This window comes from Chaetodon trifascialis, chromosome 22 (genome assembly GCF_039877785.1).
Source record: "Chaetodon trifascialis isolate fChaTrf1 chromosome 22, fChaTrf1.hap1, whole genome shotgun sequence".
Taxonomy (NCBI): Eukaryota; Metazoa; Chordata; class Actinopteri; order Chaetodontiformes; family Chaetodontidae; genus Chaetodon; species Chaetodon trifascialis.
The window spans coordinates 9,051,257-9,066,334 of NC_092077.1; the positions used below are offsets into that span (position 1 = coordinate 9,051,257).

Sequence of the window (15,078 nt, forward strand, 5' to 3'; positions counted from 1 at the left end):
TGTTTCATATTTCTCTCACTATGTATTACGTACTTGCATACTGCGCATTCAAAACCAATCTAACAAGGAAATCTGTTGGAACACACCAAAGATCTGACCCACATAGTGTTTTACAGTAACCATTTCCTCTTGCATAGAAGCCTTGTCACAGGGTGGATTCTGTGCTTGTGCATGCCTGCAGGCCTTCTGCGTATTTGCACACAGAGGCCTCTTTGCTCTCACTGGTATTGGTGTGCTGTTTATAACATTTGCCTACGTAAACCAAGCAGAAATCATTTGCGTAAAGAGAGAGATGTGGGAAACACAGTGAAGTGGCAGAGGAAGGGAAAGATGTAAGCACCTTTCTTTGCAGACAGCGAAGATCTTTGGCTGTTTTCCAGAGTTCTGTGGCGCACCAGAAGTCAATCTTTACATCAAAACCATCAAAGCTAAAGCACTGGACTGGAATCAAGAGGAAAAAATGCACTTCATCAGGTCTGAAATTATGACTTAGAGGCTTGTAGCTTACTTTAAGTGGATGTAATGAGAGCTAAAGCAAAGCAAAACAAGTTAAAAACTGGGGGGGTGAATCATTCAAGTTCAAGAAACAGAGGTAACTAAGTCACATAAACCCAAATCTATACCGTCTCCACCAACCTCAGAGTGCCTAATATCTAATAAACAGTGTGTTTCAAAGCTTGATTTCATAGCTGTCATTGTAAAAATCTACATCTCCATGAATCATTTGGACATCGTGGGTGTATATGCATCAGCTGTATTATTTAAACCTGCTTTGATAGATTTTTTCTGCCACATGTGATCATCTGTCAGGAGATATGGTGAACACGTTGGCTAATAATTGCTTATTTGCACACTCAGCAATCACAAAACAGAATTCATCTTGACTCGTGTTTCCGTAAATTATGTGAGCATGAGAAAAATATATATGCATAGCATGAAAGGAGTCACTTCAAAGGACATGGAGCAGACGCTGGCTTGTCTGAACAAGTGTGCAAACAAGAAGCTGTGAGAGCTCCAGTGAAAGCTCATTTCTTGGAAACTGATATGTTTAAATACCAAAGAATACCTGTTGGATGTGGGTGTGGACAAAATAACGCAAACACTCTGCACTACATTTGGACACAATAGTCGTAAATCACAGTTTGGCAACACTCTTAGTGGTGATTGTGTCATATTTCGACATTTCTGTGATATAATGTTGTGAATGATCTGCTGCATGTAAGGCTGTAGCCGCTGTGTGCTTCTAATACAAGGAAAATTAAATTAAAATAGATCAAAATAAAATTAAATGAAATTAAAAATCAGCAGATTTTCTTTCAGATGTAACATTTTTTTATATAGAAAATAGACATTTAAATTAGGACGGAAACTGGCTGTTTAGCTGCAAGCTGAATGAATATTTTAACTTTAAACCTGCAGTGAGGAACTTCTGTCTCCCCCTTCTTACAGTGGAAGTGATTACACAAACGCTGTTAACGCACTCTTCAAACCTTCCTCTGGCAATTCCCTTTTTTATGTGAAGCGTCAGAAACTTTTCTTGGAGGCTTCTTAGGTTTTCCCACCACGGTCGCTTGAGCCTGCTCCGCCGCGACGGTTGCTCCGCCCTTCAACTCAGGCAAACCAATCATTGCTGGTGGACGTAAAACACATCACTACCGGCGCGAGAGATTTACCTGGCGATGATAGGCTTAATCAGCATTGTGTGAACTCCTTTGGCAATGAAACTGATCTTCAGTGACGTGCAAAAGTTACACACTGCAGGTTTAAGACACATGAACTTTCACCTGAACACAGGATACACGAACAACAGCCAATAACTCTAACAAGCATACTAAGCAGCACATATGTATACAGTAACATACGTAACATTTGAAATATCTGTATCAACATTGTACACTGTGTTCGACAGAGAACTTATCTGGTTTGCGTAACACCTTTTATACTGTCACATTACAGGTAACGTTTTTGACCTGAGCACTGTTCTTCCATCAGTCAGAGATTAAGTTGGCCCTCTCGGCGTACACGTACTGTGGTGAATCAGGCACGAGGACCCCTCCGTGGAGAATAGGTTTAGTTTGTAATACAGGGACCGCACAGTCAAACGCAGGGTCTGGCAAAACAAATGAGGAGGTTCAGGTTGTAGGTGTTTGATAGCGCATATCTTGTGTAGTCAACAAAAGAAAGCCTGTGGTAATCTTACCTGTTTGCTTTTCAAATGTACATCCTCCATTTCTCTTCTGTTTCCTCCTCTGATGCACTAAAATAGAACACAGTGAGAAATGAGGAAATATCATAACAAATTCAGTGGCTGGTTGTCATAGAGTTTCACAGTACTTGGGGATTTAGGTTGCCGTAAAGCAACCAAGTCCTGCTAACTGTGGTCTATTGCAAAATGGACGTGTATGATCAAGCAGCTAACACTTGCAAACACAAATTTTCTCCTAAGATACAGTGCCCCAAGTACAAAGAAGGCAACAGCTATGTTAGCTCTGGTATGAGATATACAGTGACAGAAGTCCCTGTTGGGCTCATCAGGAGTCTGTGAGCTTGAGGGGTGGACACTGTATCAGCACACACATACATATAACAGTATGTCAGCAAAGAAGACAATACTGCAAGACTGAGCGTAGCTGTGTCACTCTACTTACCGGTTAACAGAACATGAAGCACCACAGTGACAATTATGATCCCAGAGATGCAAACACCAGCTGGTACCACGACCCAGGTCAAGCTCCAAGAGGGTTGACTTGAGATGACGGGTCTGAGCTGTGATGATTGATCTGTGAAGAGAATTTACAGGGTATCACGTTAACCAAATCAGATATAACATGTACATTAGTGAGCATTAAAGGTGCTGATAGTTGGTTGCAAGTAAGTGAATTTCCCTGATTTGTGAAGTACTCCTATAAATCAATGTCTCTTGAGGATAATGAAACAATTCTCCATTTTTATTAGCCTTTTGACACAAGCAGTCTGCTCCTGTTTCTCAGTGTTTCAAGTTCTCAGTAAGGACTAAAGAAATTGGAGCTCAAATGAAAACAGTGCATCAAAGATCCTCTTCACCTCCTTCAGAGGCTCTGTGTTTATACATAATGGTGTGATCCATCATTACACACAGAATTTAGGCAAAGGTTGCTCGTACAGAGTTTCCTTTTATTTTTCAAAATGATGCCAAGAAACCACTTAAGGCGAACTTCAAAGGCTCATACATTTGTGATTACCCTATTAGAAATAGCGTGACAGTAAACATACTGTCTATTACTGCCTCGAACCACGTTTAAAAAAAGAAAAAGTGGAAACCATTAACGCTTCAAACTGATGTGGCGCCTCAGGGCGTGAATATTTAAGCGGAAAGGGAGGAAAAGAAAGAGTTAGGATGAATGTGGAATAGACCACACAGGATGAAACCAAAGAAGACAAGAGGAAAGAAGAGGAGGATAATTCATCTCTAGGGAATAGGAAGCAGGAACCCCACACTTACTGCACTGCTGAAGACAGTGAACGACTGTGGCAGCGAACTCCACATCGAGCCTCTTCACCTATGCAAATACAAAATGTGTATTCAAAGTTATTGCCCGTCTAAACGCGAGGGTGCAGATTACCTCAAAAGATCTATGAGCTGGGCAAACATACCTGGAGACAAGAGTTGCATAGTTCCCCTCTCATGTTTAAGCCAACAGCTTTATTTTTCTCCTGAGAAACAGACAGAAGACAAAAAGCTCAGCTGTGCAGGTGTTACTGTGCTGTGCTGGCATTCTGTTTTGCTTTTTGTTTCTTTTATGAGCTCAGTGTCAGCCGTGACGCGATTTAATATTAATTCAAGAGAGAGATGATTGATTGATGAAGCATTAATGTCAGAGTGGAAACATATTTTCTGCAAGGAAAATACCGGAAAACATGTTGCACCTTTTATGTGGTCGATGTACTGACAGATAGCCAGTATTTCCTATAAAACATCTTTAAAGGAGTTATTACCTTTGCTTTGTAATTACAAATAATAGGTTGGAGCTACAACGCTTCTGTTAAAACGTGTTGCTTCCCAGCAACAGGAAGGAAATACAGAACAACAGTAACTGGATACACAAGAAGCTGCCATGCAATCGCTGCAAGCATGTTGTGGCAGCTTGTGGAATCAGCACCCCCAGCATCCCCCTGAAATTCACAGCAAGCGTGCGATACTTACCACATGTATGGTGTGTGTTTCGGTGGTCTGGCACGCAGCAGAGCCTTTGGACTTCTCACACAGCCCCACAGAAAACGTTGCAGTGATCTGTGACAACATCTTCACGTCCTCGATACCTTGTCCTCTGGTCACAACCACCTCCCATGCTGTAAATGATTGCGCAGTCTTCATATCTTCATAATATAGTGTAAAAGCGGCTCTGAAGTTACTCTCAGGTTGATTTACTGCCACACACTGACAGTGTGGCACCACAATTGAATGATACTTCTAATATGATTTGCAAGTAAAGTGACAAAAAGTGACACCTTGAAATCTTGTTCCAGAAAAAGGGCACCTGGTCCACGACTGAGCGCCTGCAGTAAACTGAGCAAGACAGAACAATTAGATTTTGCAACAATCTTCATCCAACATATAAAGCTCATAAACATAACCCTTTGTTCGAAGAGATATGAGACTGAGCAGCAGGAAGCCTTTTAAAAACACAATACAAGGCCCCAGACAGTTCCAGTGAACGGTTTAACTACTGTTGGGAATCAGTGCGAGGATCTAAAACTACAAACAGAAACAGTACTTCTGCTTTATGGTTGGGTTACCAGTTAACTCTCATTGCTGCAATGAGCTGGAAAGGATGAGGATTTGAACACAGCTTCCCCCTTTTTTCTCTATAGTTACCACAGTAAACAAGTGATAAAACACCGTAGGGTGTCCTTACATAGAACTGGCTTCACAGAGGAAATGCAATTAAACAGAGGCATCTGATCGTTTTTGTATAAGACCTGCCCAATTTTAGAACCCTGTAGGTCTATACCACCAAAGATTAGCATATAATTACATTTACGCTGAAGTAAAAGTGTGTTTGTCATTATCATGCATTGTTATTAACATGCATAACATGATCTGAGGCAGCGTCACTGGTTCTCTGCAGTGAAACTCCTGAAAGTGATCATTACCTTCATGCACAGTTGAGGATGTGGATCCACTTTAGTAAACGTGATCTGAAAAGCAAAGATTGATTAAACTGATGACAATCTTCATACACAAAGCAGTGTCACGACTACTTTAGGGGGCACTTTAAGTGTTTAGAACAGAATGACTAAAACATACACTGCTCATGTTTTATTTGGTTTCAAGCGCAATTGTTTATTTTTATTTTTATTATTTGAGCTTTCAGATGGGAGATTCTATGTGTCACTGGATATTTTTATATTATATTTATCATATCAGAGATCCTCAAGTGACACGTCCTCGGGATTAATTAGATGGTCAGATGATCAGAAGTGCATGTTACAAAGTCCATTACCAGACAATAAAAGAACGATAATAAAATCAATAAAATGTTACTGAGGTGTTACAAAGGTGATAAAAAAGCAAATATGCATAATATGTAATCTATAATACAGTATATTGTGCGCGCACGCACACACACACACAGAGTCGTGTTTTCTTTATTTTTGGGAAGGATGTTGAGTCCCCACAATGGAACTGTGTACATATAGAAATATATACATACGCACATACTCTATACACATGCTTCAGCACAGATATGCATAAGCATCATTGCCATACTAAAAGGATGTTCATCCCAGAGTTGTGGGACCCCTGCAGGGAAAGCCCCATCCTCTCTGGTTACAAAATCAGAAGAAGCAGTCCATAAAAGATCTATTTCATACTCTGGGGCCAGTCCAAGATGTGCTTTAATACACAATCAATTCTGAAATGTAGAGGGAGCCGAAGCCAAGAAAAGTGCAATGTCTGTGTCATCTGAAGACCCCCAGATGTGCAAGCTCTCCCTTTGTTCTTGCAACCCTACTGTGTATGTCAGCAACTGTTTGGAAAAGCTTTATGTGGGTCGGGCACTTATAATAACAACATAACTCAGCATCTACATGAGCTGAAGCAAGAGGGAAGATAAACTCACTTTGAATCATTATTGTGTCTCATGTCTTCTCAGATAGATAGATAGATAGATAGATAGATAGATAGATAGATAGATAGATAGATAGATAGATAGATAGATAGATAGATAGATAGATAGATAGATAGATAGATAGATAGATAGACACACACACACACACACATATATATATATATATATATATATATATATATATATATATATATATATATATTTTAGCATTAGTGACTAATCTGTGTGTCCTGACACAAGACAACCCGGTTTCTGACTCACAGAATCTCGATGCATTCGTTATCTGTGTGGCATTTCTGGCACGCCTAGTATGCGCAATGATTGTGTGCATTGTTGGCTCACATGCGCACCAGCTTCAAGCGACTATAACAAGCTCGCAAGGTAAACACAGGTGCTGCTTCAACATGTCAGAGGCTTGTACCTTTTCTCTGCTGACATTCTGGGATGCGTGAGGCAGATCCACGCACACGCCGTCCTCTCCTTCCTGACACAACACAACAGCAGCAGTCACTGGACAGGCGGGCTGCCACGACAGCGTCCCCTCCAGTGGGTCGAAATTAATCCCAAACCACAGCTCCTCGAGGCCTGCAGGCAGGTTAGGGTACATCTTTTCAGCTGATATGGCATCAGTTTTGAAGTGCTACAAGCACGTGCTCAGTTTACAACCAAATTGACACTACAAGCAATCAACTCACGGTCTTTGAAGGGGCAGACCTGAACTCTGGGGGCATCCATCACAGCTGACCATCCCTGTGAGGAGTTTGTGTATGAGTATCAAAGGTTCAGTGCCTTTTTGTGCAATTGGTTACTAATGCAAACAGATAATAAGTGTTTAAAACCCAAGAGTGTTGCTGGGAACTTTACCTCGATGCAGAGGCAGGGCAAAGGTCGGGAGTACGGGAGGGTGGTGCTCTTCACAAGTTCCTCCTTCTTAATCTGGAAGGCAAACAAAGCTTTGCAACATTCATTCTTTGGCATGTGTGCACGTGCGTGCACGGGTTGGTGTTTGGTAACTGATTCCTGAGTAAAATGATTGATTAGCCACAGAGTCTCACACTGTACAAGCGAGTGTTTTCAAGCGTGGCAATCACGTTTGGCGTCATAAAATGAACAGAGAATTAAAGATAGTGAGTCAGTGAGAGATCGCGTTTCAAATTTATCTCTGCTGCTGATTCACAAAGTAGTTAGCAGGAGAATGTTTTGAAGTATCAAAGGTCACTCTGACATTAGAAATTCATTTATAGGAGTGATAACAGTGCTCATGTTTAGAAAGGATAGGTAGTTTTTATAGAAGCCTGCCAAGTGTAAATTAAGATAATATCTTAATAAATTAAGATAATATCTTAATTTACCTCTGATGTGACTTACATATTATATGTGTTATCACATCAGAGGCAGGACCTCTACTATGCACAAAGTCATCCATGCTGTAACTGTACCAACATATCCTGTTCAGGGTTGCAGCGCAGAGGAGGCTTCCCAGCACCCATTGGGTAAGGGTACACCTTGCACGGGTCATGAATGGGCAGGCAATTTAGTGTCCAGCAGGTAGCCACCCCAAGTGCCACATAGTTGTCCTAAAGTATGATTGGCTATCTGCCCAGCGTATGAGTACTATACTGAATGTGCACTGTCATATGAGTGAGGAAGGTTTCTATAATATTTGTATGCTGCCACTCAGTTGGGTTGAGATTGGTAGGACTATTTATCTTTTCAATAAAAATTTGAAACCCAGGAATGTAAGAAACTGTAAGATAATGTAATGTAGTAATTAAAGTAGATATGAGAAATGGTAAATTAATGTATGTTCATTGTGAATATTCAGCAGTTTCCAATAAATTGCGGGACTAACCATTGTATTCGCCCCTGTGCCAATGCATATGAAATCCTTATGGCACAGACGGAGGTGGTAGTTGTGGTCTTCCAGCATGTCTGCCACACTGACATTCAGCTCCTTCCTCTGTGGGTTTATATCATACGACAGCCTCCCAGCTGAAAGAGATGTTAGTTAGATGTTACTGTCTGAGTGTTGACTCACAAGAGTCTGAGGGGTCGTAGAATGAAGAAATATTCTGACAAAATGTAACCATTGTATTGTTAAACATTGGGTCGTTTTACCACATTAGGTCTGTAAAATGTATTCGAATAAAACAATCTCAGAGGAGAAAGTCACTCTTTGATTAACTTCTTTGGGCAAACTGACATATGCAACCTATGAGAAGACTTATAATACTGTACATTAGACATAATTATGCATTGTCTTGTTCACTGGAGAAAAAATATGTTCTTACTGATGCATTCTGGGACATGGCTTTGCAAATCTCCACTGATGCATTCTGTGGAGAAAAGCAATAATGTGTAACTTTTACATAATATCCACCTGATGAATCATTTACCTTCAACTTAACATAAGTGAGGATCACAGTGTTGCAAATGGTTTTTATCAGTTATCGGGAGATACTTGGGAGCTTTAATGACACTATTTATTGACTTCAATTATTTCCTTTTAGTACATTGCGGCTCATGAGCCCATGGGTGCGTGTTAGCAGAGCTTTGCAAACATGTTCTTACCTGGAGCTTCATAGGTGCCTGTCCAGGTTATGCCGCAGTAGCTCGGCACAGTTTTCACTGTTACTTTGACTTGTTGGCTCGGAGAAACAACAGTGCAATCATTCTCAACTTCCACCTTCAGGAAAAGAGCAGATAAAAGCACACAAGGTGTCAAAATTTAGCAATCACCATGGGAAATGATGTGCATGTGTGCTCCATGTCAGCCTAAAGTAATGTCATGGTTCGGTGTCAAATAAGTGACTGATGCATGAAAAAAACATTCCAGATGTTACAGAAGAATAATTAACCTGCTGTTTGGACAATGTAATTTCATCCCTTAAACTATTGTTTCCTATGTGCATTTGCTTTCTTACCATACTGGCAAAACATGAAAGCCTACTCTAACCAAGAAGTCACTTGTGCATGACACGATTAAAGTGTAACTAAATGTTCAATGATGGTGCTGGTAACAGTACCTGCAGTCCAGACATTCTCTGTCTGGATGCTCGTGTGAAGCTGAGGATTCGGCAGGTTGACACCATCCCTGTGATGACAGCGCAGATGGACACGCCATGGATGGACTCTGGGGAGAAAATTCTATCAAACTCAGAAGCAAGAAGATGGCTTGAAGACCCAAAACCAAGTCGTCAAACAGTAACAGTTCACCAGTTAACCATTCAAAAACTAGTAATCCATTTCAATGTGAGTCAGCATAAGTTTGGGTGTCATACAGGATGAACAACGTGTCATACTTTATTGGCAGAGTGGATTAAAGACTTGGATCAAAGGGAATTCCCCACTCCAGCCCAGACAGTGAGGAAATCCTGCTCGTGAATGTGAGCCTTTACGCACAAGTTGTCAGATCATGTGCTCCATGTGCAGAATCAGGAAGAAAAAACATCAGTCCGCATATTCGGTATGCAAAAGCAGAAGTTTGATGATGAAAAGTGTTTGTTTTTTTTTTTATGAATGAGACTTCCTTTACTGTTTATCTGCGTGCTTTAAATGTCTTATCATGCACTGATAACCATTCCTAACCATGGCTAGTCGCATGTTGGTGTGGTTACAGCCAAAGAAGTGCCTTAGAAATTTCCTCTTTTTGAGAAAGTTAAAGTTGTAACTTCCGTAGGTTTGAAGGTCAGCCATGGAGAATCTACGTACAGAAAGCCACTGATTACTACATCCTGTTAAATCCTGTTGTGTGAATTTATTTGCTATTTACTTTAAACTGCATTGATAATTTGATAATTCATAATTTAAGGGCTATAGAATAATGACACCATCAGCGTTTACATTGGTTCCCTATGAGCCTCACTGTCACTGTACGGTTTACATCCATCATAGATTAAATGAATGAATGAACCCACGCTTTTCTTCTACTCCCCCCTCCACCCCTACACCACCCCCGGCTGATAACTTCCCATTCGTAGTCTGAGTTGTATTTACCAATCACGTTTGAGCGGGCTTTGGCTGCATGCAGGTAAACAGTCCATGTGAAGAATCTCGCCTGATGACGATTTAGCTTTCGTAAGCAGTTATCTGTTTATAGGGATCAGCCGAAATGTCATCTAAAAGCGTCTCAAGTTGCGAATCAGACTGTAAATACACAGAACAGGAAGTCTTGGCCAGCATGGCATGAAACATTAGCCGTGGTGCCCACAGGATAGACATCACCAGAGGACAGCTGATGGTTGGTAAGTCTGTATCAGCCAACAAGTGTTACCAATCTGCTGGTTTATAGCTAGGTGCCAGAATGTAGTTTCAATAGTGATAACTAGATAACCCCCCTGAGGAATTCAACTGATGAGTGTTTGTCACTCAGAGTTTCTCACCTTGCGGATGGAAGTTGAAAATGGAATGAGGTCAGCTAGATGGCTAATCAAAGGACAGCTCGGCACCAACAGACTCTCATGTTTAATAAAAGCATCTAATTAATGTTGTGTGCATTTCAAGTGATGAAATCTACATACCATTAAGATGTAACCTGGCTTTGATTCTGAGGTGTAGCGAGCACTTCTGCCTCCCTTCGCACCTCATGACTGTGGAGAGGCTGACGTTGTGGAACACAGAGGAGGTGCCGAGACCTTCAGCGGGGTTCTGACACGGAGGAGGAAACAAATCTGCGCAGGACAGAGCCAGAAAAAAAACATGCAGATACCACCTTTCAGAGCGGTCATACCAAAGATGGTCGAACTTTTGATCCAGTTGGGCATTTCTGCCATCTATACTGCCAATAATCTGACATATGCATTGAAGTTCAGTGCAAGTTATCATATTGGGTGTGCACTTTCATGTCAATTGTGCAGCCTAATATTTGCATTTCAGTCAGGCAGTAGCGCAGTCAACTGTTTCTAATATCTTTTGATAGGTTGTGCACTCTCACTTCAGATCTCTAACAATGATTTCCATGTTTCAATAGGAGGTTTTAGTCTGACATGATGGTCTTTATGTGGTTTTACATACTTTTTCAACCCTGCAATTGCCATCATTGAATAGAGTCTCTTTGGTAACATAACAGTAAAACACAAGCATATTAAACTGGCTCTTGGCAGTATTTGGTGAGTTATTGTGCAGAATCATGTGTGCGTGCATGAATGTGGATGTGATGTAACAACCATGCATGTCCATACTCACAGTCTGGCTTGGTCTTGCACTGAAGGCCCTGCCAGGAGAGCAGAGGAAAGAGGAGGCACTCAAGTGAAACAGGTTGTAACTCTTTTGGGGATCTTTGTGAGGAGCTGCATTGATAAAGTAATTCTTAACAAATAGAACAAAGGCAACAGCTCTGCAGAACAGGGAATTCCCTGACAGCCAGGAGCTTTTTACATCCTCATTGCTCCATCAAGTGAAACCCAGCTTGTTATGGTCCAACAAAGAGCCAAACGGACAATCTACCTATTAAAATCTATCTATTTTATATTCCACTCTTCCGGCTGTGCTTTAAGAAGGCAGTTGCAACAAGAGCCTGTGCTAATTTTAAATGACGTTAAAATGGCAACATTCCAGACAGCACCATCACCAAGTAAGTACAATTCGCCAATACGCTCACTTCCAAAACTTTTTAAAAAACATCCTTGTTTATTCATCATCCAGGAAATATGCTGTTCAAAAACTATTCCAAATATTCAGATGTGCTCCTGCTCCTGCCCCCAGTGATGACTGACATGGTTGAGTGTGTTTTTACTTGAATGACGTGGAGAATGTCATTTATCAACCGAATGCTTTGGGATCTTCTCTAAATATGGTAAAACCTCAGTTGATCTTTGGTTAAACTGATTTTTCTTGATGAGGCATTGTCCTGGGCCGTCCATCATTTTGTTATGACACCAAACAGTATTCCGAATCAGTACATGTGGTCGTTCATATGATGTCATAGGTCATATGATAAAATGATGTTTTGAAAGTCAACACAGCTCACATCGAAGTTTCAAACTGTGAAAAGATGTCTGGAATAAAATGTTTGGATTTTTTGGGAGGTTGTTAGCGGCTATTGAGCACACGCACCTGTAGAGACTTGCAAACCAGGTAGAAAAGTGTCTTTATTGTGCACTCAAAGCATGATTTTTTTCCTACACAAGTGAATGGAGCGCAATGTTTAAACTGAAGTTAAATTCCCTGCATGTGCACAAACACACTTTGCCAATAAAGCTGATACTGATCCTGGAAGCTAGAAAAAAAAAGATATAACTAAAATATACAGAGATTATAATTGTGTTCAGGTCACTGTGAGACTGGTGGTAGAACTATTCAGATCCTTAAGTAAAAGTACTAATACCACACTGGGTATTATCAGCAAAACATAATACAAAAAGTTAAAGTATTCATTGTGCTCTAAAATAAGGGGCAGCGCCAAGGGGTGGGCACCCTGAGAGTTTTCTCTACCCATAAAGAAACACTTAATCCTTCAGTGTATAAGAAATATTCAAACTCAAAATCACCAAATTCATGGTTTTAATTGGACAAGAAGCTGATGAAAAAACAATATCTGTAAGTAACTAGTAATGCTTGCATTTGCACTTAAGTACATCACTTGAGCAGAAGTGCTCAGTTACATTTGACCACTGCTGAGCGAGAAGTAAGCAGGCTACAGCAGATCAGCATTACCTATCCACACTCCACCCAATTTGATTGGCATGTGTTTTGTTCTCCTACTAAGCCTCCAGTAAATGATTAAGTGAGTATGGGATTAGAAAATACCACAACCACAAACGTGAGCTCAGATGCTTGTACAGCGTGCGTGCTTCAGGTTGCATGCCAACCTTTGATGCATCCCTGCACTTTAAAATGTTTAAGTGAGTCAATGGGTGAGTCACACAGTGTCAGGAATTGGATTTATGGCATCGCACAAGAGCCCGCTCATTCTTATTTAGCCGTTCACCTCCTGTTTGGAGAGCCTTCGAGGAAATGCACAGCCACAGTTTACCTCAGAAGCCCTGTCACCCAAAACTGTGCAAAAGAACTAGCAGTGTTAGTAGCTGCAGCTGTAGCACTGATTTTATTAGCTGTAGCAGTAGACTCAATCACAGCTGTTGTACTGTAGTATCAGCAGCAGTTAACAACAGGACACATTTACTTCATTTAGCAACTCAGTGACAATCTGTGAGTGTATGCTGCTGTTTGGTTTTTAAATGTTCCTGATGATGCACTTTTACCTGAGAACACCTGGTGTCACATTGCTCTATCCTCCCCAGTCCTGTGCTTCCTGCTGCAGCTCCATTCAGACCCAAACAGCAGAGAGACATCAGCAGGGCAACCCAAAGGATCATTTTCAGCAGCCAACACTGGACACAGATTCTCCTGATGCTCTTCTTCTTCTCCTGTAATCTGTTTCTTCTTCTTCTTCTTCTTCTTCTTCTTCTTCTTCTTCTTCTTCTTCTTCTTCTTCTTCTTCTTCTTCCCACTCCTCTTATCCTTCTGAGGCAGAGTAGGATGACAGTCAGCTGGGAGACTGCCTGGTCTGGGCAGGTAGTTGGATGGGTGGAGGGTTATTTTTCCCCAAAATGTGATTGATCAAATCCAGTGTGTAGTGTGCTGGGGCAGAGCCAAGCACACAAAGTGAAAGACAAGTAGCTGAAAAGTTTGGATTTAAATATTCCTTGGTGGGGGGCGGGGCTTGGAGGTTGTGAATATATTTGTTACTGCCTGTGTGTGGAGAGAAAGAGACACAAACATGAGGGATTTTCCTCTTCAGCAACACTTCCAATAAGGTCTAAGCATAGTCAGTCATACAAGTCACACTGCACACCCTTTTCCCTTCTTCATCTGATGTTGATAACTGCCACTCATGGTACCCCTTAAAATGTCTACTTGACTGTCAAGGCAAGGAACTGTAGTTAAGGGGAAGTGTTACCGCCACACACACTCACACAAACAGTAAAAGGTGTAAATCTCTATCAGGATTTACTGGAAAAGAGAAGAATTTCCCAACTCAATTTTTTTTTTTTTTTTTTTTTTACTATTGCTTCAGTTCACACTGATTCATTCAGAAAATCAAAGCGTACCTGGCACAGCTTTTTCCTGACAGAAAACCTTTTAACACTTACTGTAAATATAAGAATCTTGCTTTTACATCCTATTAAATCAGGTTCAGTCAAGTTGAGGGGGAAGACGTGGTGGCTGAAATTGGATACAAGCACAATGTTCATTACTCTGTGCTCACCCCGTGCAACCTTTTCTGAAGCCAGAGGGCAAGGTGGGAGCGCGATGTGCAAAAACAATATTGTTGCTTGAGTTTGGAGATCGGGGGCAGGGTTTTGGGTGCTTAAATGTTCATGAGCGGCTCGTGTTTCTTAAGGTTTGGTTGATAATGTCACCAGCAGAAATGCCGCCCAAGGCTTCAGTTAGTGACCGCTGACATTTAACTCCCCAGTGATTGCATAAAGAAAACTTCCTCTTGGCTTTAAGCTACAGCTGCATGACCTTACATGGACAACACACTGTGTGGCTGAACGTAGCTGGAAGGACTGTCTGAAACTATAAAATCTGAGGAGTATATATATACAATATAAAAGAATAATCATTTCTTTGGCTTGCAATGATTTCTTATTTGGCTATTTGGGAGCAGCGAAACAAGCAGTTAACACTGACATGTTGTTAAGTTGATATGACAAATCTATCTTTATTTACACTTAGAGCAGATACAAATTAGCAACACTAGCGTTTATGTTGACTTGTGTTTGTGGGGAAAAGTCCAATATTTACTCTCCTTTTTAGCTTTCAGCCAACTCCAGGGGGAAATATCTGGCTGTCTAGCTGCTAAATGCTCCAGCTGCATTCACCAGCTAGCTGCGTACAATGGGTTTTTAGACTTACGTGTCTGAGAACAGCATCTGCCAAAAGCTGCATTAGTAAGGCAGCTAATGTAAACCAAAACAGCAAAATTGTGGGCCCAGAAACCAAAACAGGGAGCTGGAAGAAG

At 41.1% G+C, this 15,078-nt stretch overlaps 1 protein-coding gene across 2 annotated transcripts; it reads right to left on the minus strand.

The window, feature by feature from the left end:
- Window positions 1–1,581: 1,581 nt before the first annotated feature.
- il17rel (interleukin 17 receptor E-like) lies at window positions 1,582–13,549 on the minus strand. 2 transcript variants are annotated; one of them, XM_070992264.1, is made up of 18 exons: window positions 13,313–13,549; window positions 11,295–11,322; window positions 10,631–10,780; window positions 9,137–9,243; window positions 8,682–8,796; window positions 8,402–8,446; window positions 7,963–8,102; window positions 6,975–7,046; window positions 6,806–6,860; window positions 6,532–6,695; window positions 5,134–5,178; window positions 4,489–4,546; window positions 4,184–4,329; window positions 3,634–3,693; window positions 3,482–3,539; window positions 2,649–2,780; window positions 2,201–2,257; window positions 1,582–2,110 (listed from the first exon to the last, which is right to left on the minus strand). In XM_070992264.1, exons 1-18 carry the CDS (start codon window positions 13,424–13,426, stop codon window positions 1,989–1,991), a joined length of 1,668 nt encoding a protein of 555 aa, XP_070848365.1. In that variant the 5' UTR covers window positions 13,427–13,549; the 3' UTR covers window positions 1,582–1,988. The 2 variants fall into 2 exon arrangements, with proteins under 2 accessions (XP_070848365.1, XP_070848366.1); XM_070992265.1 differs by lacking the exons at window positions 10,631–10,780; window positions 13,313–13,549 and having other exon boundaries at window positions 11,295–11,319.
- Between the last annotated feature and the right edge of the window lie 1,529 nt (window positions 13,550–15,078).